Source organism: Folsomia candida, unplaced genomic scaffold (assembly GCF_002217175.1).
Source record: "Folsomia candida strain VU population unplaced genomic scaffold, ASM221717v1 Fcan01_Sc001, whole genome shotgun sequence".
NCBI lineage: Eukaryota > Metazoa > Arthropoda > Collembola > Entomobryomorpha > Isotomidae > Folsomia > Folsomia candida.
In genome coordinates this window covers 9,990,284-10,015,371 of record NW_019091193.1, presented here as the reverse complement: position 1 = coordinate 10,015,371, position 25,088 = coordinate 9,990,284, and the positions used below count along the sequence as shown (strand labels likewise).

At 35.9% G+C, this 25,088-nt stretch overlaps 4 protein-coding genes across 8 annotated transcripts; 2 read left to right on the top strand and 2 right to left on the bottom strand.

Annotated features, from left to right (window-relative positions):
* Window positions 1–66: 66 nt before the first annotated feature.
* LOC110850177 (vacuolar protein sorting-associated protein 18 homolog) lies at window positions 67–4,699 on the top strand. Its single transcript, XM_022097656.2, has 13 exons — window positions 67–218; window positions 370–575; window positions 657–970; window positions 1,081–1,431; window positions 1,536–1,745; window positions 1,824–2,168; window positions 2,266–2,442; window positions 2,520–2,664; window positions 2,740–2,909; window positions 3,036–3,643; window positions 3,714–3,882; window positions 4,268–4,407; window positions 4,489–4,699. Exons 2-13 carry the CDS (start codon window positions 392–394, stop codon window positions 4,550–4,552), a joined length of 2,877 nt encoding a protein of 958 aa, XP_021953348.1. The 5' UTR covers window positions 67–218; window positions 370–391; the 3' UTR covers window positions 4,553–4,699.
* On the bottom strand, window positions 4,698–13,828 carry LOC110850199 (large neutral amino acids transporter small subunit 1). Of its 3 annotated transcripts, none has more exons than XM_022097677.2 (19): window positions 13,170–13,828; window positions 9,814–10,029; window positions 8,726–8,825; window positions 8,606–8,650; window positions 8,434–8,471; window positions 8,294–8,352; window positions 8,159–8,235; window positions 8,017–8,072; window positions 7,898–7,943; window positions 6,604–6,636; window positions 6,476–6,546; window positions 6,298–6,392; window positions 6,096–6,219; window positions 5,963–6,027; window positions 5,820–5,895; window positions 5,675–5,740; window positions 5,528–5,597; window positions 5,298–5,462; window positions 4,698–5,203 (listed from the first exon to the last, which is right to left on the bottom strand). In XM_022097677.2, exons 2-19 carry the CDS (start codon window positions 10,021–10,023, stop codon window positions 5,049–5,051), a joined length of 1,551 nt encoding a protein of 516 aa, XP_021953369.1. In that variant the 5' UTR covers window positions 10,024–10,029; window positions 13,170–13,828; the 3' UTR covers window positions 4,698–5,048. The 3 variants fall into 3 exon arrangements, with proteins under 3 accessions (XP_021953369.1, XP_035706939.1, XP_035706937.1); XM_035851046.1 differs by lacking the exon at window positions 13,170–13,828 and adding an exon at window positions 12,114–13,099; XM_035851044.1 differs by lacking the exon at window positions 13,170–13,828 and adding an exon at window positions 10,144–10,959.
* Window positions 13,829–14,366: 538 nt separating this feature from the next.
* On the top strand, window positions 14,367–17,728 carry LOC110859021 (translation initiation factor eIF-2B subunit epsilon). Its single transcript, XM_022107892.2, has 11 exons — window positions 14,367–14,507; window positions 14,848–15,125; window positions 15,198–15,331; window positions 15,394–15,748; window positions 15,835–16,070; window positions 16,176–16,304; window positions 16,414–16,567; window positions 16,643–16,859; window positions 16,955–17,256; window positions 17,341–17,490; window positions 17,584–17,728. The coding sequence occupies exons 2-11, from the start codon at window positions 14,877–14,879 to the stop codon at window positions 17,638–17,640; spliced, it is 1,983 nt and encodes a 660-aa protein (XP_021963584.1). The 5' UTR covers window positions 14,367–14,507; window positions 14,848–14,876; the 3' UTR covers window positions 17,641–17,728.
* Window positions 17,561–24,982, bottom strand: LOC110842084 (adenylate cyclase type 2). 3 transcript variants are annotated; one of them, XM_022087799.2, is made up of 32 exons: window positions 24,256–24,972; window positions 23,932–24,144; window positions 23,633–23,809; window positions 23,201–23,545; window positions 22,935–23,101; window positions 22,728–22,872; window positions 22,609–22,655; window positions 22,428–22,529; window positions 22,283–22,342; window positions 22,095–22,105; window positions 21,685–21,737; window positions 21,595–21,620; window positions 21,354–21,510; window positions 21,111–21,269; window positions 20,890–21,026; window positions 20,606–20,800; window positions 20,454–20,526; window positions 20,122–20,307; window positions 20,022–20,057; window positions 19,810–19,950; window positions 19,609–19,716; window positions 19,482–19,545; window positions 19,323–19,382; window positions 19,186–19,254; window positions 18,937–19,046; window positions 18,825–18,871; window positions 18,642–18,725; window positions 18,412–18,520; window positions 18,271–18,325; window positions 18,079–18,203; window positions 17,949–18,006; window positions 17,561–17,866 (listed from the first exon to the last, which is right to left on the bottom strand). In XM_022087799.2, the coding sequence occupies exons 1-32, from the start codon at window positions 24,424–24,426 to the stop codon at window positions 17,718–17,720; spliced, it is 3,639 nt and encodes a 1,212-aa protein (XP_021943491.1). In that variant the 5' UTR covers window positions 24,427–24,972; the 3' UTR covers window positions 17,561–17,717. The 3 variants fall into 3 exon arrangements, 2 of the variants coding, with proteins under 2 accessions (XP_021943491.1, XP_035706917.1); XM_035851024.1 differs by having other exon boundaries at window positions 19,705–19,716; XR_004834650.1 differs by lacking the exons at window positions 17,561–17,866; window positions 17,949–18,006; window positions 18,079–18,203 and having other exon boundaries at window positions 18,308–18,325; window positions 18,591–18,725; window positions 24,256–24,982.
* Window positions 24,983–25,088: the final 106 nt, after the last annotated feature.

Genomic DNA, 25,088 nt, shown 5'->3' with positions numbered 1-25,088 from the left:
AAGTAGACTTGGTGAAAGAAAGTGGCGCGATGCTCGAATTAATCAACACAAATAATACTCCTTCCCAATTTCCCATCCACAAATCTCTTTTACGTCAAGATTCCTACATTACATATATACATTAATCTTAAACTAGACGATAAGAACAGCTGTGATTGATAACCTTACCGTAAGAAAGTGGGATCTGAGCTTCAAGTCACTAGAGTTGAGAACTCGAGGTTTGTAAATTTTTTAAATTAATATTTATTAAAGTAAGTGCGAATCGCACTTGAGATGTGTAATGTATCATGTATCATTGACAAAAACATGAGATGTGTAACCTTTAATTTAATAGAACTAATCAAAGTCTCTCTGCTGCCACGATTTCAGATTGAGGAGAAAAAGGACAACTATGGCTCATTCAAAGGGAGGAACATTTCCGACAAAGGAGCAACCAATTTTCAGCAAAAACAAAGTCAATTTTACTCCGTCGTCCCCAATCACACATCTTTGTGCTAGTAACAACAAGGTGGTGATCGCAATGCAAAATAGAATCCTAATAAAGATTGACCTCAAGAACCCGGATGTTCCGATCGGTGTGGAAATAAATATAACTTGTAGAGACCATTTGTTGAATTACTGACTTGTGTCTAATGTGACTTTTCTATTTTGAACAGAGATGGACCTTAAACAACACAATGTGGATGCAAAATTGTCCAATATGTTTTTAGATCCTTCTGGTCAACATTTAATTCTCACTTTCAGCCCAAAAGATAGTGTTAACCCGGCTGAGGTCATGTATTTGGGAGCAAAGTTTGATAAACCAAAAGAAATTGCAGGATTAAAAACACACATCGTTACATCAGTTGCGTGGAATCAAGATGTTGATACTTTTACTCCTGCAAGTTCTACTCCATTCCTGTTGGGGACTTCAAAAGGGTTGCTCTTTGAAGCAGAAGTGGTCAATAGCGATGTCAAGAGTACGAAACTGGTAAGCTACATATAATCAGCGCTATAGTACTTAATAGTAACTAATAAGTGTACCAAGCTTATATGGATATAAAAAGTAAGTAAAAATAATATACTTATAAAATTCATCAGGTATATGACATTGGGAAGGGAAATCCTGCTGTGATTTCCGGTTGCTGCTACTTCTTCCAGCCAAAATCTACGACGATATTCATCCTGGTTGCCACTTCCAAACGATTATATCAGTTTAAGGGTAGCATCTCATATAAAGAAGAACGTCCTTGGTTTAGTGGTATATTTACCTCATACATAAGTCAAATTAGTGAGGAATACTACAAAGAGTTTGGCCCACCTTCTCCAACGGGGATTAAAGTGTACTCTGACCATGCTGTATCTCGCCTACATGTTCACTATTTAGTTGGAATTGGCTTTCCAACTACAATTTCTTACCTCACAGATACTGGAGCCATGGTCTACAATGCTGTAATTAACTATATATAAATTATACCAATCATATATTTTAAATGTAGTATATATTTATTTATATATGTATCGTGTGATGCTTAGACAATTTTTTTGTTAATCAGACACTGTGCCCTTCAAATGGAGAAGATGACTTTTTATCTAATTTGAAACCTGTTTCGTATCCAAAACTATCAGAAGCGGAATCTGCTAGTCCAACTCTACCCAAGTCGGTGGTGGCCACTGATTATCATATTCTGCTGCTGTATAAAACTCATGTCAATGCAGTTTGCATTCTTAACGACGAAGTCATATTCGAGGATATGTATTCGGATGTGAGTATTTATTTAAAGACTTATTAATAGTATATATGTTGATTTTGTCAGTTTAAATTTCATTCCTCAATTTTACAGACGAACGGTCGCCTGCTCAACATTGTTCGGGATCCTATAAAAGGTTCAATTTGGTGCTTTACCGAGAACCGTGTTTTTAGGTACAGCGTATTTGACGAAAGTCGAAATATTTGGAGAATATTCCTGGAGAAGGGAGATTTTAGGAGGGCGGAAGCGCTTGGCAAAAACGATGCTGAAAAAATGGAAATTATCTGCATGAAACAAGCAGACCATTGTTTTGCAAATGGAGACTACGAACTAAGCGCCGTATACTATGCAATGACAAAGGCATCGTTTGAGGAAATTGCATTAAAATTTGTTCAAGTGGAGAAATCGTCTCATCCATTAAAGACGTTTCTAATGAAGGTAAGATTCATATTTTTGCTAGTGTTTAAAAGTACGAGTGTCTTTGATACATTTTATTCCATCAACTTGCTACATTTATTTTTACATGCATTTATAGAAAATGGGGACTATGAAGTCAAATGATCTAGCAAAAACAACTGCCCTGGTTTTATGGTTAATCGAGATCTTTCTGAGCGACCTAGGTTCCCTTCGAGACTTTGGAAAACATGCGACAGCAGAATATAAAAATTTGGATGAGGAATTCCTACAATTTATGAAACAACCTCTTGTCAAAGTAATGTACCTGCTAGAACTTATACATAACAACAACTCAAAGTACAATTGATCATGCGATTATCTATTACCATGTAGGACTGTGTTTCTAAAAACAAAAAAGCTGTGTATGATCTCATGGCAAGTCACGGGGACAGAGAAAATTTAGTGCATTTTACATTTGTGATGAAAGACTATGATGAAGTCATAGAAAGCAATATTAACAACGGTCAATATCAAACAGGTTTGCAAACTTGTAATATTTAATGCACGTTAAAAATATTTTCAAACTAAAACATAAAAATTGATGGTATTTCAGCTCTCAGTACGCTACTAAAGCAAAAGGACTCGTCCTTGTATAGCCGATTTATTCCTGTTCTTTTGGACAAAGACCCAAAATCTACCATTGATGCTATAATTACTGCTGGTAGAATGTTGAGTCCTCTGAAGTTGTTGCCAAAATTTTCTTCAAAACTTGAGCCAGGAATTGTAAGAATACATGCTTTTATATTAGTACTATTTAATAGTATATAATATTTATATGCACATTTGTACATATATGAGACCTACTAGACAATTTGACATCATTTATTGATGCATTATTATAATATATAGGCAACGCAAGTCACCCGATATCTTGAACATTGCGTGAATAACCTTCGAATCCAAGAACCAACCGTGCATGACTATATGGTGTCTTTGTACATTCATTATTACCCAGCCGAGAAGCTAATGGAATATTTAGAACAACAAGGAATGAATATTCATACAATTCGTTATGATCCGAAATATGCATTGATGATGTGTCTAGAGAAAGATATGAAGCTCCCGTCGATTCACTTGTACACTTTAATGGGTCTGTATGAAGAAGCTGTTACAATGGCAATCCAGGTTGATTTAGAGTTGGCAAAGAAAGTTGCAAATGTTCCAGAAGACGATCTTAACATGAGAAAAAAACTATGGCTTATGGTAGCCAAACACGTTGTGAAAGAGAGAAATGACATCCAGCAAGCAATGGAGTTTCTACAACAGTGCGATCTTCTCAAAATCGAAGATATTTTGCCATTCTTTCCTGAATTTGTTACAATCGACCATTTCAAGGATGCAATTTGCTCATCCCTGCAAGAATACAATCAACATATTTTGAATTTAAAGTACGAAATGGATGAAGCAACAAAATCTGCGGAAATTATAACCGAGGAAATTCATGCTGTTCGTAATAGGTAATCAGTAAATATCATTGCACCGTTCATATCCTGGGACAATCATCCTTAATGAATATGTAATTTGTAGGTGTGCCGTCATCCGAGCTACTGATCAATGTACAGTTTGCGAAAATCCACTCCTGGTTCGGAATTTTTATGTGTTTCCGTGCGGACACAAGTTTCATGCAGATTGTCTATTGTCTGAAATTTACCCAACACTAACAGAACCTCGTAAAAAATTGCTTCAAGAACACCAAGTAAGCGATTTAAAAACTACAGTGTAGACTTTATTTAGCCCGAGCAAGCAATTTTTCTCGCCTCTAATTTAATTATAAAATCAGTGAGGGTTGCCATTTTTGAGGCCCTCTGAAATTTATACAAATTGGTGCTGTTAACCCCCATCACCTAAATGTTCGCCTAAATGTTTACTCATCGTTTATCACACGGATTTTTTAACTTGATTCCCAATTTCGAATTTATGAAGTGTATCCCAAGTTGCAAGTTTATCGGGCAAGCCGTTCGACTGCTATCGTGACACATGCAAACCGACATAAGCTTCCAAAGTCTTGGCTTGCTTGGGCTAAAAATGTACCATTTGAATCTCTTGTTTTCTGATATTTTTTATAATTGATTGTTTTGTAGAAAAAATTGAGTGAAGTTAATACAAATCATGACATATTGTCAACGGGATCAGCAGTAATTAGCAAAAGGGACCAAATAAAATCGGACATTGATGAAATAGTTGCGTCGGAGTGCGTATACTGTGGGGATACAATGTTAAAGTAAGCAGCAGCTCTGTGATTATACAAAATATTCTTTGTGAAATGTAATTTAAAATATAATTTTTTGAATTTTAAATTCAGATTGATTGACGTTCCATTTATATCAGAAGATGACTACCTAAAGGTTCAGAGAGAATGGGAGTGATCAAAATTGAGAAATGGCCCCCTGATTTAGTTGGAACATATTCAGTATAAAATTCTCTGCATTGCATTCTACATATTTATTTATATTTTCACTTGAACGGTTTATAATACATATCTAGTCGAATAAATTCATCAAAATCTACTCGTACTATGTCAGAGTTTATTTTATTGTTACATTTTTGGCCCCGCGTTCACCAGTCATTTCCAGAATAATAGTTATTAACAAAAATAAATAATAAAAAACTAACAAGTCTATAATCGTTATGTTAAAGCTACGTCATAAACATGTTTATGCAGGCTTGGATAATCTAAGTCAGATTATATGTATGGTTGTGTAGAACATCATTGAACAATTTTACATTTTAATTTATGTAGCCAATTTAACAAATATTAGCATCATTGCAGACTATATTTTATATGTTTTACTAATTGAATTAAACTACTTTGGTCAGTTTTTTATGGTGAGATTCCAATTTTTAATATTTACTCACCACGCCTTACAGAAGTGTTTCTTCTTTTTCCTGTGGAACTACATTCATAAATTTTTGAAGAAAAACCGTGAATTGTTTTGCACCGGTTGGGGTCACTTTACTTCCCCATTGCAAAAGGAAGTACGCCGGGATTCCAGTCAACGTAATCAACGTTCCGTACACTGCAAAAAATTGGCTCAATTAGTTCTTGGCACGGTTAAGAATTCAAGCGTAACAACAGGTTATAGAAACTTTATTTCTGAGAGAATCACGTACTTGTGCTCGTGGGATCAGCCACGACGGAGCAGGCAATGATAAACATGGTGCAGATGATGTACACGTACGGAAGTATGAGAGACACCTTGATTGGTCTCGGGATGTTGGGTTTGCTTCTTCGGAGGACAAGCAATGCTGCGACAGCGACGCCAGTTGACACCCAGACTTTATCAAGTAGTATAAAGCATGATACAATTGTCAAAGTGCATAAATTTGTAGATCTTACTTACGGACAAAGCTAACGTAGTTTATCAACGCGTAAATTGATCCCACTGCCAAAAGTAACACGGCGATGACACACTACATAGAAAAATAGAAACACAAATAATAATTTTCAAGCGAAATATATATTTAGAGTAATATGTCAGCATTATTACCTGAAAGAGAAGAGCAGGAATCGGAGTAAAGTATTTTGGATGTATGCAACTGAAAATTTGGGGGATCTAAATATGGGAAAACAAAAAACACCGTGGGGAACTTCTTATTATTACACATAAAAATGAAAATTGCAAATCTACATACCTGTCCATCGTCTGCTCCTGCAAAGAACAATCTCGCAGATGTGAAAAGGGTTCCATTGACTCCTCCAAAAGTGGACCTAATTTCATTTTATACATTGAATGTGGTAATTTGTATATCAAGAAAGCTTAAAAAGGAATACGCACATTGCCACAAAAATTGGAATGATCCACTCGACATGTATCTTTCGGAAGGTGTGCTCTCCAAATGACTTGGTGGATTAACAAAAAATAATGTTAAATTAGAAATAAAATCACTGATGTGATAAGTGACACATACCACAGCGACCGCTGGGGACTGGATCATCTCTTGTGGGGTCAGGACAATGAAATATGCAATGTTGGCCAAAACGTATATTCCTGTCACTAGAGGTAATCCAATCCAGATGGCTCGAGGGAGATTTCTAAAGGATGCCTTAATATTCAACAGGGCATCGCTCGCATGCATTAAATTGTCACAAAATTGTATTTAAAAAACGTACTTGTAGGGGTCCTGAAGCTCTTGCGTGACCATGTTAAGATAATTCCATCCCGCATATGCAAATAAACCATTATACACTGACAAAGAGAGGTCCATCTAAAACAAAAAAATACCCCAATGTGATTGGACTAAAATGATAATTGACAGGATCTGATTCTCTCAAAATTTATTTAGCTTACGTAGTTGTATTCCTTTCCTTTAAAGTCGAAGGGTGTTGAGAAGACATTGTTGCTGAGATTTATGCTGTCCACTGCATGCAGAAATATTTATTAACAATTCCTATGCAGTTATGAAATGATGTTCTTACTAGTAAATCCTCTGATGAGATGAATTACCCCAGCTGCAATAAAGTTGGAGTTTGAAAACGTTAAAAAATATCAGTGTACATTTCAACGATCAAGTCAATGGATGGAAATCTAACTTTGTGGGCCGAGCCTGAGAAAGTTTGATATAACCTACAGTTGAAAATGACATATAAGATACGAGTACATAACTACACATGAAACAACGATCTCAAAATCAACGCCCCATTGTCGCTGATAATACAGTAAGTACTTTGAGATACTGGCGACAACTTTTAAAGGAGATTATGAGTTCTGTCTTACATTTCGGTTTTAGAGATGGTATGTACGTATGACATATGTATGCTACGGTTCGGGTGCTACTGTAGCACTGTTACAACAACTAATCAGGGTTGGCCAAGATAATTTAACAAGATACAAGATATCAGATAAAAGATACAAGATATATCTTGTATCTTGTATCTTGTGTAACGGAGTTTATCTTATCTTTTATCTTGTATCTGAACGTTTCGCAAAAGTATTTGGTATCTTGTATCTTGTATCTGGAGAATTTATTTCAATCATATCTTATTTGAAATACTAGTCAAGATACAAGATACTTTTTTTAGTGAAAAACCGGGAAACTTGCATATTTGGTAGTATTAAAACTTGGAATTATGAAGATTTAAAAAACTCAGTGTACAGCTTTGCCGAGCCGGACGCAAAGTTCTGTTGTATAACGTCGGAATATTTATTTATCCACAGTAAATAAACCCTTGCACGTTGGCAAATTTTGTAATTTGCATTATATTCCTAATTTGTACCACCATTAGAGCAATTATTCCAAATTTCAACTGAATATACTAGTAATAATAATTTCAGTTCCATAGAATAATTTTAAAAAATCAGTATGGGTCACCACAGATGAAATCCTCATCTTTGTTTATAAATTGTAAACAGGACTTGCATTATAAATTACAATGCCAGTTATGAGTCGTATTGTCGTATACTATCATTATTAAGTTACTCGGCTACAATACAAAAAATCAAGTGGTGCTTCGTTATTTCATGTTTTTTTTGCAAGCTCCGAATAATTTATCTTGTATCTTGAAAAAATTATTTCAAATAAATATCTTGTATCTTGTATCTGGGATCACAGCAGATAAAATTTATCTTGTATCTTGTATCTTGTGTAACTCTAATTATTTGTATTTAGTATCTTGTATCTTGGGTTTCGTTCAAAATATTTTGTATCTTGTATCTTGTATCTTTGCAACAAAATATCTTGGCCAACCCTGCAACTAATGTGTATAAACTTACCCAGAATGATTAAACCAAGAGCCAGTAACTTTGCTAGGGTGAATATCTATGGGATTATATAGTATATTATTATTATTTGAAGAATGTAGATCATACATGTTTGATGTAATGTCACTCACGTCCTGTATCTTCATTGTCACCTTCACACTTAAGCAATTTACCGCTGTCAACAAGCCTGGTCACAATTGAAAGCAATTTCTTATTGATTGATTTCGAATTTCACTATCAACTATTATATTCTTAATAATAAAGAACTCTTACAAAGACATCCTGCTGCCAAGAGTTCTCTGGAGTAAGGTGGAGGATCGCAATTTGGGAAAAATGGTTTGATGGCGTATCTGTAAATTCAAAAGTTTTGTCAATTTCAGGAATTATGGTGGACAACAAACACCTTACTCGGCAAATGTTAGTGCAACCACCGTGGCTGTTGTAGGGCGAATAACCAGAACTGTGACCTGAAGGAAATTGAGCATTAATAAACCAGTTAATGATGTGGTAATGGGTTACTCGGTTAGTTCGAAATTGATATTACGTACCCATAAACATAAAAAAGCAGGAATGCTTCCAAATGCCTCTGAAATTATAAGCATTGATCAATATATTGGTAAGGATTAAGGATAACATTATTAGGCAAGAAAACATACTTATATTTCATATTCATTCAACAGGTATGTAGGTACATATGTAGATACATATGTTGGAACTCACCAAGAATATATGCATAGTCGCCACCGGATCTTGTAATACATGTCCCTGTAACATGGTACACAAACACATTACATGGATTTAATTAACTTGCAGTCTAATTGTTTTATAAAATTATCAAACCTAGTTCCGCAAAGCACAAGGCTCCGATAAGTGAAAATACTCCACACAGAGTCCAAACGGCAATTGCGCCATATGCATCTTGCGCATAAACATACACTCCCTGAAATTTAATGATTGGATTTACAAAAATAAATATTTTCCGGCCCGAGCAATACCCTTTATCAATTGGGAACTATGTATTTGGAAGAAAATTAGAACTTTTAAAGACTAGAATGCCCTCGCCCTAATGCAGCATAAGTAGAGTCGTTTTCAGTTTATCTAGATGCATCCATCCAGAGCATCTTTCATTCCTCTAGGATCTCAAATTCTCAACTTTTCTTCCTACGTGTGTACACGATGACCACGAATAAATGGCCCAGAATACTTTCTCTAGATTTACTCGTCTCCTCTCGCTTCCGTTCCAGAATTTTCTCCAGGCTCGCCTTTCTGTCTTGTGCTTTTATCTCATCGTTTGATTTCCTCTTTTCTCCTTCAAACTTTTCTTCCTCCAAGAGTTCTAAACATCAACTCCCTTCTCCTCACTGAGGATGAGTTATAAGTCGGGGTACAATAATTAAGACGACTCCATAAGAAAATATATAAATAAATATGTGTGGATGTAAAGATTATTAAAGTAAAAGTGTAAAATGTTGTACGGAATAGCCTATACCGAACAATTTTTGAAGTGCATGCATATGCAAATGTATTAAAACTGAAATTTTATATATTTACGACATATCAATGTAGTTCATGAAAATGCCTGATTTTTTTAAAGTATACTTTGAGCCATGATAGGACCAATTCAATTTCAAATCCTGAATAAATAAAGTACGCATTCTCATCCTTTCATCAAGATCATGACTTTTACTATCTGTGCATTTCCTATGTGAGAGATGAGCACATTGAACGTGAGGAAGACTAGGAAATTCCAACTTCCACCCCATTCCACCTAATCTAATCCACATTTATCTGCCCATGACATTTTCAATTCCATTTCATCTCGACGATTTTCATTCCTTTTTGTGCGTTGTGCGAGTGGTGCAAAAGAATGCCAAGTATGTATTCTCTTCACACATCGTGAAAGGGTGCATTTTGCGGAAGGGACATACCGTGGGCGTCAAGAAGATGCCACTCCCAATAATTGATCCAACAATGATGGCCACGCCGTTGACCAAGGTTACGTTTCGTTTTAGTTCCACTTTGTCGTCGTCTCGCATCTGAATTTTCCTCCCAGGACCAAGATCGTCCATCTCCAAGCTTTTGGTGTCCCCCCCATTCTTGTCGACACTCGTCACATCGTACCCCTTCCGTTGCTTCATCTTTTCCTGCCCATCAAACGAAATAGAATTATGTCCTGTTTTCACATCAACAAGAACGAAATGCGCACACACATCAAATTTTTGTCAGGACAAGATAACTCACTAACTAACTCAATTTACCACTAGCTTCAAGCATCCATTTGAGCCACCCCAACAGTTATCACACTGTCTGCTGTGAGGATAGTGCATACATATGAAGGACAAAATTCAATTGAGTCTGGACGAAAAAATTGAGCTGGTTTCATTCAGCATAGAGACAGCAGAGAGAGATACAGACACAATAAATACTGTATTTCATCTTTTAATTTGCTCGAGTTAAAGAAGAGTGATAATCGAATTACCACAAACGGTTCAAGTTTCATACTTTTCTTATCTTGCCTTATAACAACCACAAAAGCGCATTTTATTCAACTAAATACTAAACAAAAGGGCAATAAAGTTGGCCAAGGGAAAATTGAGACAATATGCAATATTGCTACTACACCAGTGACTATGTACATATATTCGGTGGAGTAGTTACATATATATAAGCTCGGGATCATTTAGTCGGTATATCTCAGGTTGGTATTACATAAGCATATTTATATTGGAAGAATAGCAATAATTAGCCAACCGCAAATACGAGGGTACAAAAAAGCTTCTTTAATTACACATTTTCATGATGATTCAACTGGAATGAACATCTGCTGGAGAGAACTCCGTTCCCACTTACAACTTACATAATATGCAATGCAACAGGAAGCCCGCAAGGTCAAAAGAAATTTTGTCCATGCAGCCAAATAAATGTTTAGTAATAAAGATTATAATTTGATTCTAGCATTTTATAATAATAATTAAGTATGTAAGTTGATTGCATTTTTAAGAAAACTGAAGTCTTGTAAAATTGGAAAGTGTAGGAAAACAAAACAAATATAAATAAACCGTTACAACGCATGTAACCAAGGGGTGAAAGGAGTGTCATACGTCAATGTGAATATCAAATTGTTCGAAAATTTGTTAAGATTGACACTTCTGACGTGTTTTCGACTTTTGTGTCTTATTTGTGTCAAATTTAACAGTTGATAACCCTTATGTGACCTTTATATGACCTCTGAGGTCAAAATGGAGGTCACCATTGAATTCGGGGTTAAATTTCAGTTGAAATTGAAATAGATATGTCCTATGACCTTTACATGACCTCTGAGGTCAAAATGGAGGTCACCATTGAATTTGACATTGAAAAATAGTTAAAAATGACGTGTCACACGTCAAAACTGACAAGTGACACTTTTTCGTCACTTTTCGTCACCGTGACGATGTCATCGTCACAGGTGACGTCCAAACACAAAATGACATGAATTTTCGAATTCCTCATTGAAAAATAGTTAAAAATGATGTGTCACATGTCAAAACTGACACGTGACACTTTTTCGTCACTTTTCGTCACCGTGACGACGTCATCGTCACAGGTGACGATGTCACAGTGACCATCTTCGAACTCGTCCTGTCCATTGACGTTAGGAGTTTACGTTCAAAATTTCAAGTGTCTATGTCTTTTCGTTCAAAAGTTATCGGAGCTACGGACAGACAGACGGACGGACGGACAGACGGACATAACGATCTTATAAAGGGCTTTCACCCCTTAATAAATAAGTGATGATTTGTTGCGCTCAATAGATAAAATGTCAAGAAAAATGACAAGACAAGCAAGATGACATAAACCAGTCTAATACTAAATAGCATTAGCATATCGCATATCGAAAGTGATACTCACTGGTACATGCACAAAATGCTATCTGGCTGATACATACGTACCACGAGCAACTTTTCTATAAATATAATATCGATATTTATGCCTACAGATACGATTAGACAAGGGAGATTATGCAATGGTTGAATATAGTGTGAGTGACCGGTTTTTGTCCACATAAAAATGTAAGATTACATACTCCAGAATAAAAAACGTGACATACCCTCTCAGCCAAATTACCACAATACTACTTTGTTAGATCGTGAGATCTGTGAAATTTATTCGACACGACCTCAAGGCGTTTTAAGAAATATATGTATGCATGTATATAAAGTGAGAGTTAATGGTGGATTTAACCTACCTTTAAAACCATCTTCGCGTTTAGTTTTGCAATTCACGTATGTTGTAGCAAATAAAATGTACTGATTCTATCTTGGGTATTGTGTTGTTGGTTGAAAACTTTGCAGGTACTCGATTATTTGCAGCACATTTGCAATTTGAGTAGGTGTTATTTTTTTCCACGTTGTTATGACCAAGTATGAACCAATAGGTAAATACGCTGAGTACTGAGCTACAATTAATTTGGGTGTCACATTTCTGTTTTAAGATTTTGCAAACACTAGAACAAAGCTCAATTTTCACTCTAAATGTGACAATTTTAAGTGGTCTCGAAGTAAATGCTTTCACAGAATATAACTTTTAGTTCTGATGAAGAGCGGATGTTGTATCTTGGGAATACTGCGTTCAAACCGGCATGGTTCGTATCGGCATGCTTCGTTGTGCAGTTGTTGAATGAAATGATGCAACGTGCAGGTGCAACTCGTAACTCGAAGGAGACACTAGACCAGGCTGCATGACCCGAATTCGGTTTCTGCTAAATATTTTCCTACTACTTACATGTATGTAAGTGCATACCCGCAGTAGCCAATTTCATGCAATCACGTTTCAAATTTCATCAGGTTGCCGGAAGCAAATAAGCAACATGCTGCGGTTACAACATTTTATTGTTGGCTTAAATAATGCGGCTTCAGCATACCTTGTATGCTTGGTTAATATTTGGGTTTATTGTCGGTCTGATAATAAAATTTTAATAACGTTTAAGATAAGTAAAGTAGGATCAAATAAATACGTGGATGGACAAATTAGACGGTGTGTACTTATTTTTATAGATAGGAACGGTAATCTCAATTTTCAGAATGTCAATAAAATCCATGCATGGGTGTGTAGTTAAATATTGTGCATTATCATATCACCTCAAGTCCAGAATTCTCAGTGCACATAGTACATAATAAGTATGCAGATGCAATCCACCAAGCTTCTCGTGTATCGAATAAGAAATGTGGTGATAAAATTTATGCTATTTACAATGTGCAATCTCAATCAAAATTGTTGCATGAATATAAGACTGTCGACTTACCAAATACAGTCAAGTATCTCAACGTCAATAGAAACTTTATGTGGACAATTGTGAAACGTAAGCTCAATGTTTAATTGTGAAACGTAAGCTCAATGTTTAATTGTAAACGGCGTCGTTGAATTTGTTGTCTGGATTTTGAAATAATATTTGTTCATGCTGCATTTCATCGATAAATGGAAGTAAACACTACACCCGAATCTGTTGTTTATAGTTTCAGACCTCGCACTGAATTTTATATAGGAAATCCCCACACCCGAGTCACCACCAATGGATACTTTTTATCCAGAATACAGGCACAAACTCACGTTTCTGCAATTCTTAAGAAAACTGGACTTGCACTTGATATGTACAAAGACAGAACGAAAGCTTATTCAAATCCACGGTAAAGTGGGACATAAAACCCACCACTGCTATTTATTTGCTACTCTACGTCTACGTTGCCTGCCTCTCCTTCTACTTTCTCAAATCAAACACCTACGCTTTCTCCAGCATTAAAAACCCGTAAAAGCTGGCTGGCTTTCACCACTCCAAACCCAAGAGTGGTGGCGATATGGTGAGATTTGTTGCCTGTCTTTCTTCCAGATCTATCTACGTACAAAACTAGAAGTACAACTGACAGACTGTGAACTGCCCGATCGCCAAAGTACTTCTGCACCAATTTCCTGCCTCGCTCTCTCGTCTCTCTCCAGCAAAAGACGATCTTTCCTCCAGTCAATTCATTCCACAGAAAGCACATACATATCACACACAGTAGTTCTGAATTTCAGTCTTCAGGACTTATCCCACGCTTGGAAATGATGGGCTGGATAGACGTGTAAAAATGATTCCCTTTGTAATACTGGTTGGACGATATGACGATATATGTACATTGCTATTCCAGTAGTGCATCCAGCATCCATTTCTCCAGCATCATGTTAGGGCAAAACCGTGAACCGAAAGAACACACGCAACAGGCTGCTACCCACGATTTCTTTCAGCTTCTCCTGAATGATGATAAGAAGAATACACTTTGGGTTGAATTCGTGGGATGGCTGTGGACTATAAGCGCACATATGTAACTATGTACCCGTGTAAGTACTTATATAGGGCTTGGAGCTAGCTGGCTCGTGCACTGGAAATACTGAAATCACCATTATTGATTCAAATGATTATGCTAAAGCCTTTTCATCAAGAACAAAGGTTCACTCCTGCTTCCCATCTGCTCAAAATGTCCCGTCTTGTGTAAGATATACAGATATACATGACCCTTTTCTTTGTCATTTTGCAAGAGGAAATTGCTGCACATGATGCATACATCTTGTAATTTACAACTTAATAATTAAGGACAGATTATTTCCGGTAATATGTTTATCTATTAATTTTTATATCTTATTTGACTGAAAATTTATGATTAGTGTTTCGAAGAAGAATATAGGATTGCATTTTTCCAGAAATATAACGTATTTAGGATGAGACAAAATCTCACTTTCCTCTCGATAATGCATGTAGAGGAAAATCTCACTTTAAGCCGAGTGGGACTTCAAACCGGCCTAAAAATAATTCAATGTAGAGGTTGTCAATATGGTCACACAACGAAATGACGAAATTCAGCTGAACTGAACACAATTTTGAGACTAGTTTCGCTTTGAACCTTTCACTTTTCCAAATTCGGATTTTTTTAAATAATTCAAAATTTCAGTTATTTAATTAATCCCGTGAGGAAGGAAGATGGCTCCAAAAGTTCATATACTTCGAGAGGAAAAGGAGGACATATTTCAAGCCGTGCTTCTTGCGGATAATTTCGGTTACTCAATTTTTGGACCGCAATGGGCAGAGAAGCGATATCCGAACAGAAATATTTTTGGTGATGACGACGATGATGATGACGACGACAGTGAATATGGTGACGATAAACAAAAAGGCGAAAAGGATATTACTCAAGAAGAACCAGAAATTGACCCCAATTTGTCACAAGAGGTTTGTTTTTAATCTTTGTCAAGCAGTTCTGTTGTAATTCTTATATATTGAGAAACAATTCTAATTTTGCAGTGCCTGATTCCACTGGGAAATAGGAAGCTGTTGGACTATTCGTTGGAAGCGCTGACGGTGTCGGGGGTCCAAGACATTTTTATTTATTGCTCAAGCGGTGTGAAAGGAGGCACAGCTATCAAGGATCACATAAGGTACACCAAGTCTGAATTTGCTAAAATAATGTTCCAAAATACAAGAATTTGTTACTTTGAAGGAATTCGAAATGGAGTGATCTGAACGTGAAAATTAGTGTAATTTCCTCCGAAGATTGTGACTCGTTGGGGGACGCCCTGAGAGATTTAGATGCAAAGGGAATGATAAGAAATGATTTTATTCTGATGGCTGCTGGAGTTTTGACAAACATTGCACTTAAACCGCTGCTTGAAGATCATAGAAAAATTATGAAGTTGGATAAAGGAGCTGTAATGACGCTGATCCATAGGAAAATGCCTGTAGGTCACAGATCTCGATCAGTGAGGGATAATCAGTCCATTCTCCTTGATCACAATACAGGGAAGGTGCTGGCTTATTCGAATAAAATTCAAGACAAAGGAATGAAAATACCAACTGTAAGTATAGTATGGTCATTATGTGAAAAAATTTCTTAATCTCCTAATATAAAATGTAATGAAGAATAATGTTTATATTCTAAAAGGAAAATCTGAAACGAGAAATGGAGGTTATTCTAAATACTGTCGATACTGGGATCGCTGTTTGTTCTTCCAGCGTACTGCCATTATTCACAGACAATTTTGATTTTGTCAGTATTCAAGATTTTATAAAGAATATTCTCATGAACGAAGAAGTGATGGGAAATACAATATATCTTCGACAAATGAAGACTGGTTATGCAAATCGTATTGTGGATTTTGATTCTTTTATGGGTGTAAGGTAAGAACCGTTGTTTTAAATACATAACTCAAGGCGATAGCTCATTTCAAGTCGCTAATGTATTTACTTATCTGGCACCTAATGTCGTTTTATTCGCATTTGTAGTCTTGACGTGCTCGAACGATGGAGTTATCCACTTGTTCCCGATATGCCATTTGGTTCCAACCCAGGGGATCCCGTTTATCATATGGGAGCTAATTTTGTTTATAAAGTGGCTAATGTTATAGCATCCAGGTACGTAACATGTAACATGTCACTTAAATGATAGATTCTTAAATAATCTCAACTTGAGATTCTCAAGTCACTGATATTTATTATGATTTTTTACCCTTTACAACACCAGAGATGCCATTATTGGACCTGTAGCCGTTGTTGGATGTGAAACTACCGTGGGTAAATGTGTTACCATCCAGAATAGCTCCATAGGAAGACGATGTTTTGTAGGCCAAAATTCAGTAATTACAAACGCACAAATTGGGGATGGAGTTACTATTGAAGTATGTTGTATTTACTACGTCTCATCAACTTTTGTTTTAAATTATTATTTGATTACATGTATATCTTCTAATTAGGATGGGTGCAAAATAGACAGATGCGTCATATTAGACGGGGCTTGTATCACACTTGATCGGAATATGCCTCCAAATAGTTTAATTGTCGGTGATCGCACATTTCAAATTCAAAACAACCCAACCGAGGACGACGAATCTGATGAGGATGATGATGATTATGCTGCAAATGGAAAGGACAACATGATGTATGGTGGACACCAAGAAGCAGATTTTACAAGTATTTAACAAACAATAGAATCTACATTGACAATATATAAATACTTATCCGAAACCTTAGGTATCCTTATGCATTTTGTACTTTATTGTATACAGGATTTTCGGAAGAAGTAATGGAGAGCTTGCATCGTGGATTCACTGACAATGTCGCTCTGGATAATCTATTTGTAGAAATTCAAGGATCCCGAACTGCCAACTTTATGTATTTTGATCATGCTACCGTGGCAGTCATTAAAGGGATATTAGGCCTTGCTCCTAGATTGTATTCAGACTTTCTTGAAAGTTCTTTGGTTATTCAATGGAACAAAACCAAAGTTATCGTTGTAAAATATACAGAACTTCTCAAACTTTACGTAAAAAATTTAGCCGGTCAAGAGAGCTTGCTAAAAACAATTGAGGTAACAATAAACACATAATTGTACTATAATCAAGATAACAAGTAACTTGCAGCAATATAATAAATTGTGTATCAATTGGAATAGGAATATGCCAATGACTGTCCTTACTTCCGTCCCATGACTATGCAATTACTCCATTACTATTATGACGAAGATATACTCAGCCAAGACGTAATATTCAAATGGTACAAAAAAGAATCCCTGTATGAAGCAGGCGCAGAAATACGCAACAAGGTATACATATTTAATATATACATAAATGTATAAGTAACAATTTGAAAAAATTTGTATAACATTTGTGATATAAAATTTTGCGTACAAATCTAGGTGCAAAAATTTATTGAGTGGCTCGAAACCGCATCCGAAGAATCAGAAGATGAGTAATATACTATTTCGGACAATGTGTTTCAATGAATTTTAATGTTTATAACAAAGTAAACAGACGAATATACATTAAACTTTCATAAATGAGTACAATCAACTTTATTTCTGTAATCCAGTGCAGCAGAAGTCGTAACGTCAGGATTATCGATATATTGAATTTTATAGTGTTCGTCCATGCAGACAAAATACGTTCTCATATTTCCTTTTCCTTTGATATTCGTAACACCTATTAAGTCCAAGAAAAAATATTGGGCATCATTCACCGACTGCATGGAGACATATTTATATTCCCAAACTTATTAACTCACCACGAAATTCGCATTTTATTCCACTCTGTGCAAGAAGATCTGCACCATACTCGGTAACCTTCAAAAGTAAATCATTGATTTCCATATATGTAGGAATCTAAAGAAGTGCTTTATAATTTAAAAGCTATACATGAACTTTCCCCGTTTGACCATGAGAGTCGAGGCGAGACGCTAAATTACACGTATCCGACCAGATGTCAAACAATGGTTTTTGCACACCGACTACACCGGCCACCACTAATCCTGTTGCCACCCCTGAAGGATCAAATCATTTTAAATAATTTGCAAAAAGTCTATCTTAAAAGTGTGACGACTAACTAACCAACTCGAAGTTGAAAGTCTTGAAATGCTTCCCTGTTGATCATTTGAAGTTTTACCTAAGGACGAAATAAGTAGTGATAATTAAAATACAAAATCAAGAATGAATGCAACACCAAATGAACGATAGAATGAGAAGTCTCACCATCATGTCTGACGCGAAGTTGACCAATGTATACAGTGTCTTTTTTCTTTTTTCAATATTTTCAATCCCGTTTGTGTGCCGTCCATAATCTCGCCAGGTTGGAACACATCTACACGTTTGTACAATTACACAATATGAGTTACTACTCAGGATGTCTTAGTTGATAAATGTGTGACGACCTAGTTTCAATGAGCTTGACCTGAACGATGCTTTTTAAATTAAATTCTTACTCTTCGTCATCACCCCCCACAAATGAAGTGGTCGAAAGTCGTCCAGTATCATGAACTTCGAGACCACACGCACACATATAACATCTGCAACCAAGGAATTATTAATCCTAGGTTCCCAACCTTTATTCGTCTCATGACGCATACTACATACTACATCGATATCCTATTGACACATAAACTTACGATCCGATTACTTTGATTTTCTCTACATCCACATGATTAAAAAGTGCCTAAAAATTATAATTGATTAATTACAGTTAGTGGAGTTTAAATTGACATGTACATAAATACAAACCTGATCAAATTCAGTAATAATTTGATTCAGCACGTTGAGACACACAAGCCCATGCTTGTTGAGATCATTTTCGGAGTAAAAATCCATAAAGTCTGGGATGCTAGCAAACACTAAAATTAAAGTAAATGCTGGAATAATCTGGAGAATGTTGGCAATAGCCTGACTTATCAGTTATAATATTATACTCATAATCATACGGCATAATTACATACGGCTAAATTCAGCTTCAAGTCTTTAAGCGTTACTTACTGATGGACACGTTGTTGTAGGTTCTACTATAACCTTCTCCAGCTCGGTTGGGGTCCAAATATATTTTTGCTACCGAATTTTAATCTCAACATTAAATTGGACAAAGGTCAACCAATCAACCAATTCATTTGGCATACCAATTTGAGTGGGGAGAATATTGTGAATGAGTATTGTATTAACTGCGTGTGTCATGGATGCTGGAAAAAGTTGAAAGCAACAAATGATTCAACTTTCACCACTGGCATTAAATATGAATGACTTCTTAACTTATTTAAATATTAAATGTGCCCAACTACCTTCTTTGTGTTCCTCTGTTAATTTTCTCTTCCACACAAAATCCAAACGATTAATGTACTCCATCTGCGCCATATAACACTATGTACAAAGCATGTGAAAACGATGCCTATTTGTACTATTACATACCTGGCGATCCATAACATGTAGAAGTAAAAGAATCCAAATTAAGTAAATGATATGAGAATACATTTCAAGATCTACTGCGAACAAGGCAGGGCTTACACCATTGTTTTGCTAAAGAGACCACGGGTATACAAAACTATGATGAATTTGAATAACTTTGGTATAAAACAAATATTGAAATAAACTTTTATAAAGTGTACATACAGCAAAGACTTCATGGCGAATACTAAATATGGTGAAGTATCCCGTCATACTTAGTACACTGACGAGGAGTTTCAAGAAATAATGGATCCTGAAGAAGGCGAATATTATCAATACTGCCAAAGAGCAACTGAATGTGAAATACTAAAGAATCAATAAAATTACAATGCATTTAGAAACTGGTAAATATCATCACTGATGATAAATATACATACCCACGGCGATTCGCATTTCTCAGCCGTACATTCCAACTGAAACATCATAATACGAACACAAGTTACAATATACAATCCTTAGGGACTTGTGTTCACTTACCACATCGATAATGGCAAAAGCGGAAATCAAAAGAGAAATTGAAAGGTACAAAATAGTTCTCCATATCCAACTACTAGAGACTCGTGTGGAAGTGTTAAAGAAAAATCGAATGAGCTTGTTTTCGGGTTCAGGCACGTAATCCAGTTCCCGATGTGGATCTTTAATTCTACTCCAAATATATCCCACCTAAAAACAGAGAAATTAAAATCCACGATAAGCATCGCGTGCATTATGCATCAACTGATTGCGTTAATTACTAGCAATTCTACAGTCATTTATGTATTTTGCATCCCCCAAAAGAAAGCATTTTTTTTTGCTAGATGAAAACTCACCCAAACAAAAGGGATGAGAATCATGAGGCAGCTCAAACCTCCACCAAATGAAAGCCACAGGCTAAGATGTTCTCTAAAGAAGGACGAAAAAAGTTTGATTCCGTTTCCGAACATGGCGTTGTGAGTTTTTTATATAAATAAAGTCGGATTACGGAGGAACCGTGACTGACTGTACAATTCCAATACACAAGAGGACAAACAAGGAGCAGGCAATGTAGAACTTGAAGAGCGGATCCGGTTGAGATTGGAAGTGAATTTCAGAGTCCATTTCATTAAAACTCATTGTGTAAGGATTGACTTGGTTCGTGATGCTATTCTTATGGCGACTTTCTCCGGGACACCATTGTCTATGTACAAAAACTGCAATTCAATACGACTTCACTAAAGCTTGGCCAATTCTAAATAGGTATAGGTGCCTATGTATTTTTATACTCACTCTGATTTTCGAAGGGGCATTTCATCAATGGCTTTCTCCATTTGTTGGTTCACTTTGTCCAACATGGTCAAATATCGCATCACGTCGTTGCCAGACAAGTTATTTCTTCTATCTTGGTTAGCTCTGATTGATTTTCGCTAAAAACCAATTTCATCAGCACATGAATACCATGAATAAAAGAATGAGAGAACAATACTACAACTTTCATTCATTCGCCATACTCGAATTAGATCAACGGATTTTCCCAAAGCTTGACTTCCTCTGCGGGCAGAAGGACCCAAGCCTTTAACTTTAAATTTTGTCTTGGTGCTATTTGGACTTGTCAGTTCTTCAACCACATTTTCCACTTCGTCCTCCTCAAAATCATCAGGGTCTGCATCCTGTACACGTATCAATTTTGTTATTTTTATCTCAAATGCATGCTGATCTGATTCAAATCTACATCAATTACTGGTTTCTCATACAGAATTGTTTTCGAGTTTACGGGGAGGTGATATCAAGTACGTCTCAATGTCATTGTCACTCAAGTATTTGTCCCTCATCTTCCCATAAGCTGGTTTGCATATATATGGGAGATCATCTCCGAGGAATGCTTTTGTCTGTTTTGTTATGTGGACTCGTCTATAATTTTAGTAGCAAAATTGATACTATTGTTAGTGATGATACAGTTATAAGTGCGTACATATTGTTAAATATATAAGTCACCCTGGTTTTCCAGATTGTTCCATATGCTATGCAATTGAAGGGATGGTCAAAATACATTTACGTCACTATAAATCTAAATTTTTGAAATACCTGCGCAATTGTAACGTCTCTTGACCAAATATCAAACTGCCATTTGTAAATCCCTGCAAGAAAAATATATAAAGTTATCTGATAACAGCTCACTATTGATTATGGGGCGCGGGGTGGGGACTCGTCGATAATATTTTCATTGCATGCAATTATTATTCATTAATTTAGTATTTACACCTCTAACACACATTATATCTGCTGAAAGAATTTAATAAACAAAATATCTCTGCCAATGGCAGAAATAATTGATATTGATCAAAAGGTTGTATTTACAGAGTATCAATTAGGGAAAAAATAATTGACATGGTCCAGATTAAATTTTATTTTTAATGGAAACATAAAACCAGTTTTATGAATTGTATGTCCATTTACATAAATATTTGGTCACAGATTATTAAATTGTAACTTACCCAAGAGTCCGCTGCAAGAATAAAAAAGAGCATACGTAAATACTTTTCCAGTTTTCTTTAAAATTCTACTAAAAGTTATATTCATATTTATATTTTAAAAATATTTATTCTACCAAAGTCCAATCCCAACCTTACAAATAATTCAAACAATTTTTCATCTTATCGCTTGCTTTATTTGTAGAGCTCACCTCATAATATTTCCTGAATGCACGCCTATTCGCATCGCCAAATCCACCTTTAATTTGTTTCTAAACGTTCGTAACAGTTAAACATTAATCACAAGAATTTTGACTTAAAAATTTTTATTTAGTAATAATTTTTGGATAACTTTACCTGTATTGCATGCCTACTTGATGAATAATTTCAATCATTTCAAAGCCCAAGTTGACACAATTTTTTGCATGATCTGGCGTCGGTTCATTAAGTCCAGACACACTTTACATATTTAGCAAAATATACGAAATAAAATTTAAATATAACTTGTTTCAGAAATTATATAGTGTAAGGTTCAAACCAGTAATAGCAGTCGCCCAACAATTTAATTCTGACACACCCATTCCTCTATGCATAGCAATAATTCTATGTTGATTGAATTATTTCACTAAAAATTGTAAATATATTTATTTAGCATACGGTGGCTGCCTCATCGAACCGTCCGAAAAGTTCGTTTAATGTCTCGACCAATTCGTCGGCTGGCATTTTCACAGTCAATGGCGTAAAGTTGACGATATCGGAGAAAATAATGGTGACGTTATCATGTCTCTCGACAAATAAATCACTACAAGTTCATGAATCACCAGTTCAGATCAGTAGTCCTTTAAACAAAATGGAGCTGAATACCTGAATGGTTTTTTGTGGTGTATGTGCTGATTGTGAGAACTTCCGGTGCTATTGCGATGATGGGAAGATTGAGATTGAGACTCTGCAATTTGTTGAATAGCATTACGCAATTCTTGTTGCACTTTGGAAGAAATGTGCTCTGGTAGGATGCTGAGCAAGAGTTGATCCTGAAGGAAGAGGAGAAGGAGGCAAAATGAGACTTTTTGCCCCTACTGAAATTGTGTTATTCTAAAATCTGCATACATAAACGGTAAATCTAAATGTACCTCCTGATCTTTTTCATACGTCTTCTTAATTGTACTCTTAATGTAGCCTCTCCGATCCATAAATGCTCGTCGAATCGCAATCTCTGATAAGAGTCGTGAGTATACTCCAACCGCATTTCCACAAAAATAATAAATGGCTTCGGCGAAAACCAGTGGGAATACTTCGTGATCTCGATCATCGCTGGTGTAAAACACTGCAGAAATTATCAAATGTGCTGTGGAACTTACAGCTCCCAGTAGAATTGCCTGTCGTTTTTGTGGCACGGGTAGAAAAAAATATATGATAATAATTGTTTGGAACGCAAAGGTTGTTCTAATCAGTCTGTAATTTTGGAAGTAATACACCTGAGAAAAATTAAAGTGAGGAACCTATTTATTAGAGAATGGTGATAATACTTAATCTGCTGTTGCATAATTAACTGGTCCACTTACTGATAGCCCCAGATCACCAACTAACATCACCAGACAGATGATTATTGAAATCACAATTTGTAAATGTGGATTTGACCGAAATAATGTTTCATTGAATACTGCCATGAATATGGCAATGCAAAGAACTGAGATTATGACATGAACGACCATTTCAGGAACAGCAAGTTCTAAATTGTCCTGTAAGAGAATATAGAACATGGATTCGTTACACTCTTGATTGTTCATAGGGTGGTACTGCAGAAGCCATGCCATGTAAGGTCAAATTATATAACTCATATTCATATATATACAAGTATTACTTTTGCTGTGCAACTGATGCTGGTGATTGTGGAATTACATCCTTCAAACTCAATGTCGCGAGTTGCATACACTAGGCTAACGTATATTAAAAATCCAAAATAAGCTAAGCTAAGGACAGCTTGAACTAAGAGGAATACATTAAAATATGAATTTTGAAGGCGACGCTGGTAGTGGTCATATAAAGCACCAAGTTTGTCACGCCGAAAGCTTTCCTGAAATGGAATTTATTGGTTAGTATCGTAAATATGTATGCTGATGAATTGATGAATCACCGTAAAACTCGCATGTAAATAAAATATTAATAAGTGTAAATGATCAATTACTCTGAGATGCGTCCATGACCAGTTTCTATCGTCAATTTGATGGTAATGTTCCGCAAAGGAGTCATTTAGTAGAGAAATTTGACTCGCTTTTCTTGAACCACTCGTGGTCAGAGATTTCCGGGCCAAGATGCCCATCCCCAAGGACAAATTGTCCACACTTAGCCGTTCCATTTTAAATCAACAAATTATTTTAGGGGTATATGAGAGAAAAATGGTCTGGAATTTTAAGAAAATAGTTTCCACTGAATTTGAAGACCTTATCAAATTGAAGGATTGAAAGTGCAAAAGATTTATAGGGATAGGGATAACTCTTTCGGATAATTTTCTCAACATGTTCGCACAGTTAGGTAAATTCAAACATGATATCTAACACACAAAACTGAAATGTTCTCCTTAGTCATGCAATAGTCATCTCACTCCCGTGGCAGATGTACGAGAAGAAAGAGTTTTATTACTCGTTGTAATCTAAACACATAAAACCATGTATCACAACGGTTTCGTCGAATTCTGTGCGATCGGATTTCAGATGGGATGGCAAAGAAAATACGACTTGTTCCAACAAACGGTGGAGATCTGACTTTGAGTTGTGCACTGCTAAATGTATATATGCACTACTTCTTGTTCACTACTGTTCACACTTCCTCCACGGATGAATTTTGTGACGTCGTTGCAATTTTAAATCAACGGAATCATCGAGAACAACAGTACTGTCTATGTAGCAACTCGACTACTTGTTGCTCGTTACACCTGTGTTACGTATAGTTATGTATCATTGCAATTACTTCACTTTAATCTCATATCTCTATATTGACTTTTATCGATATCACTGATGA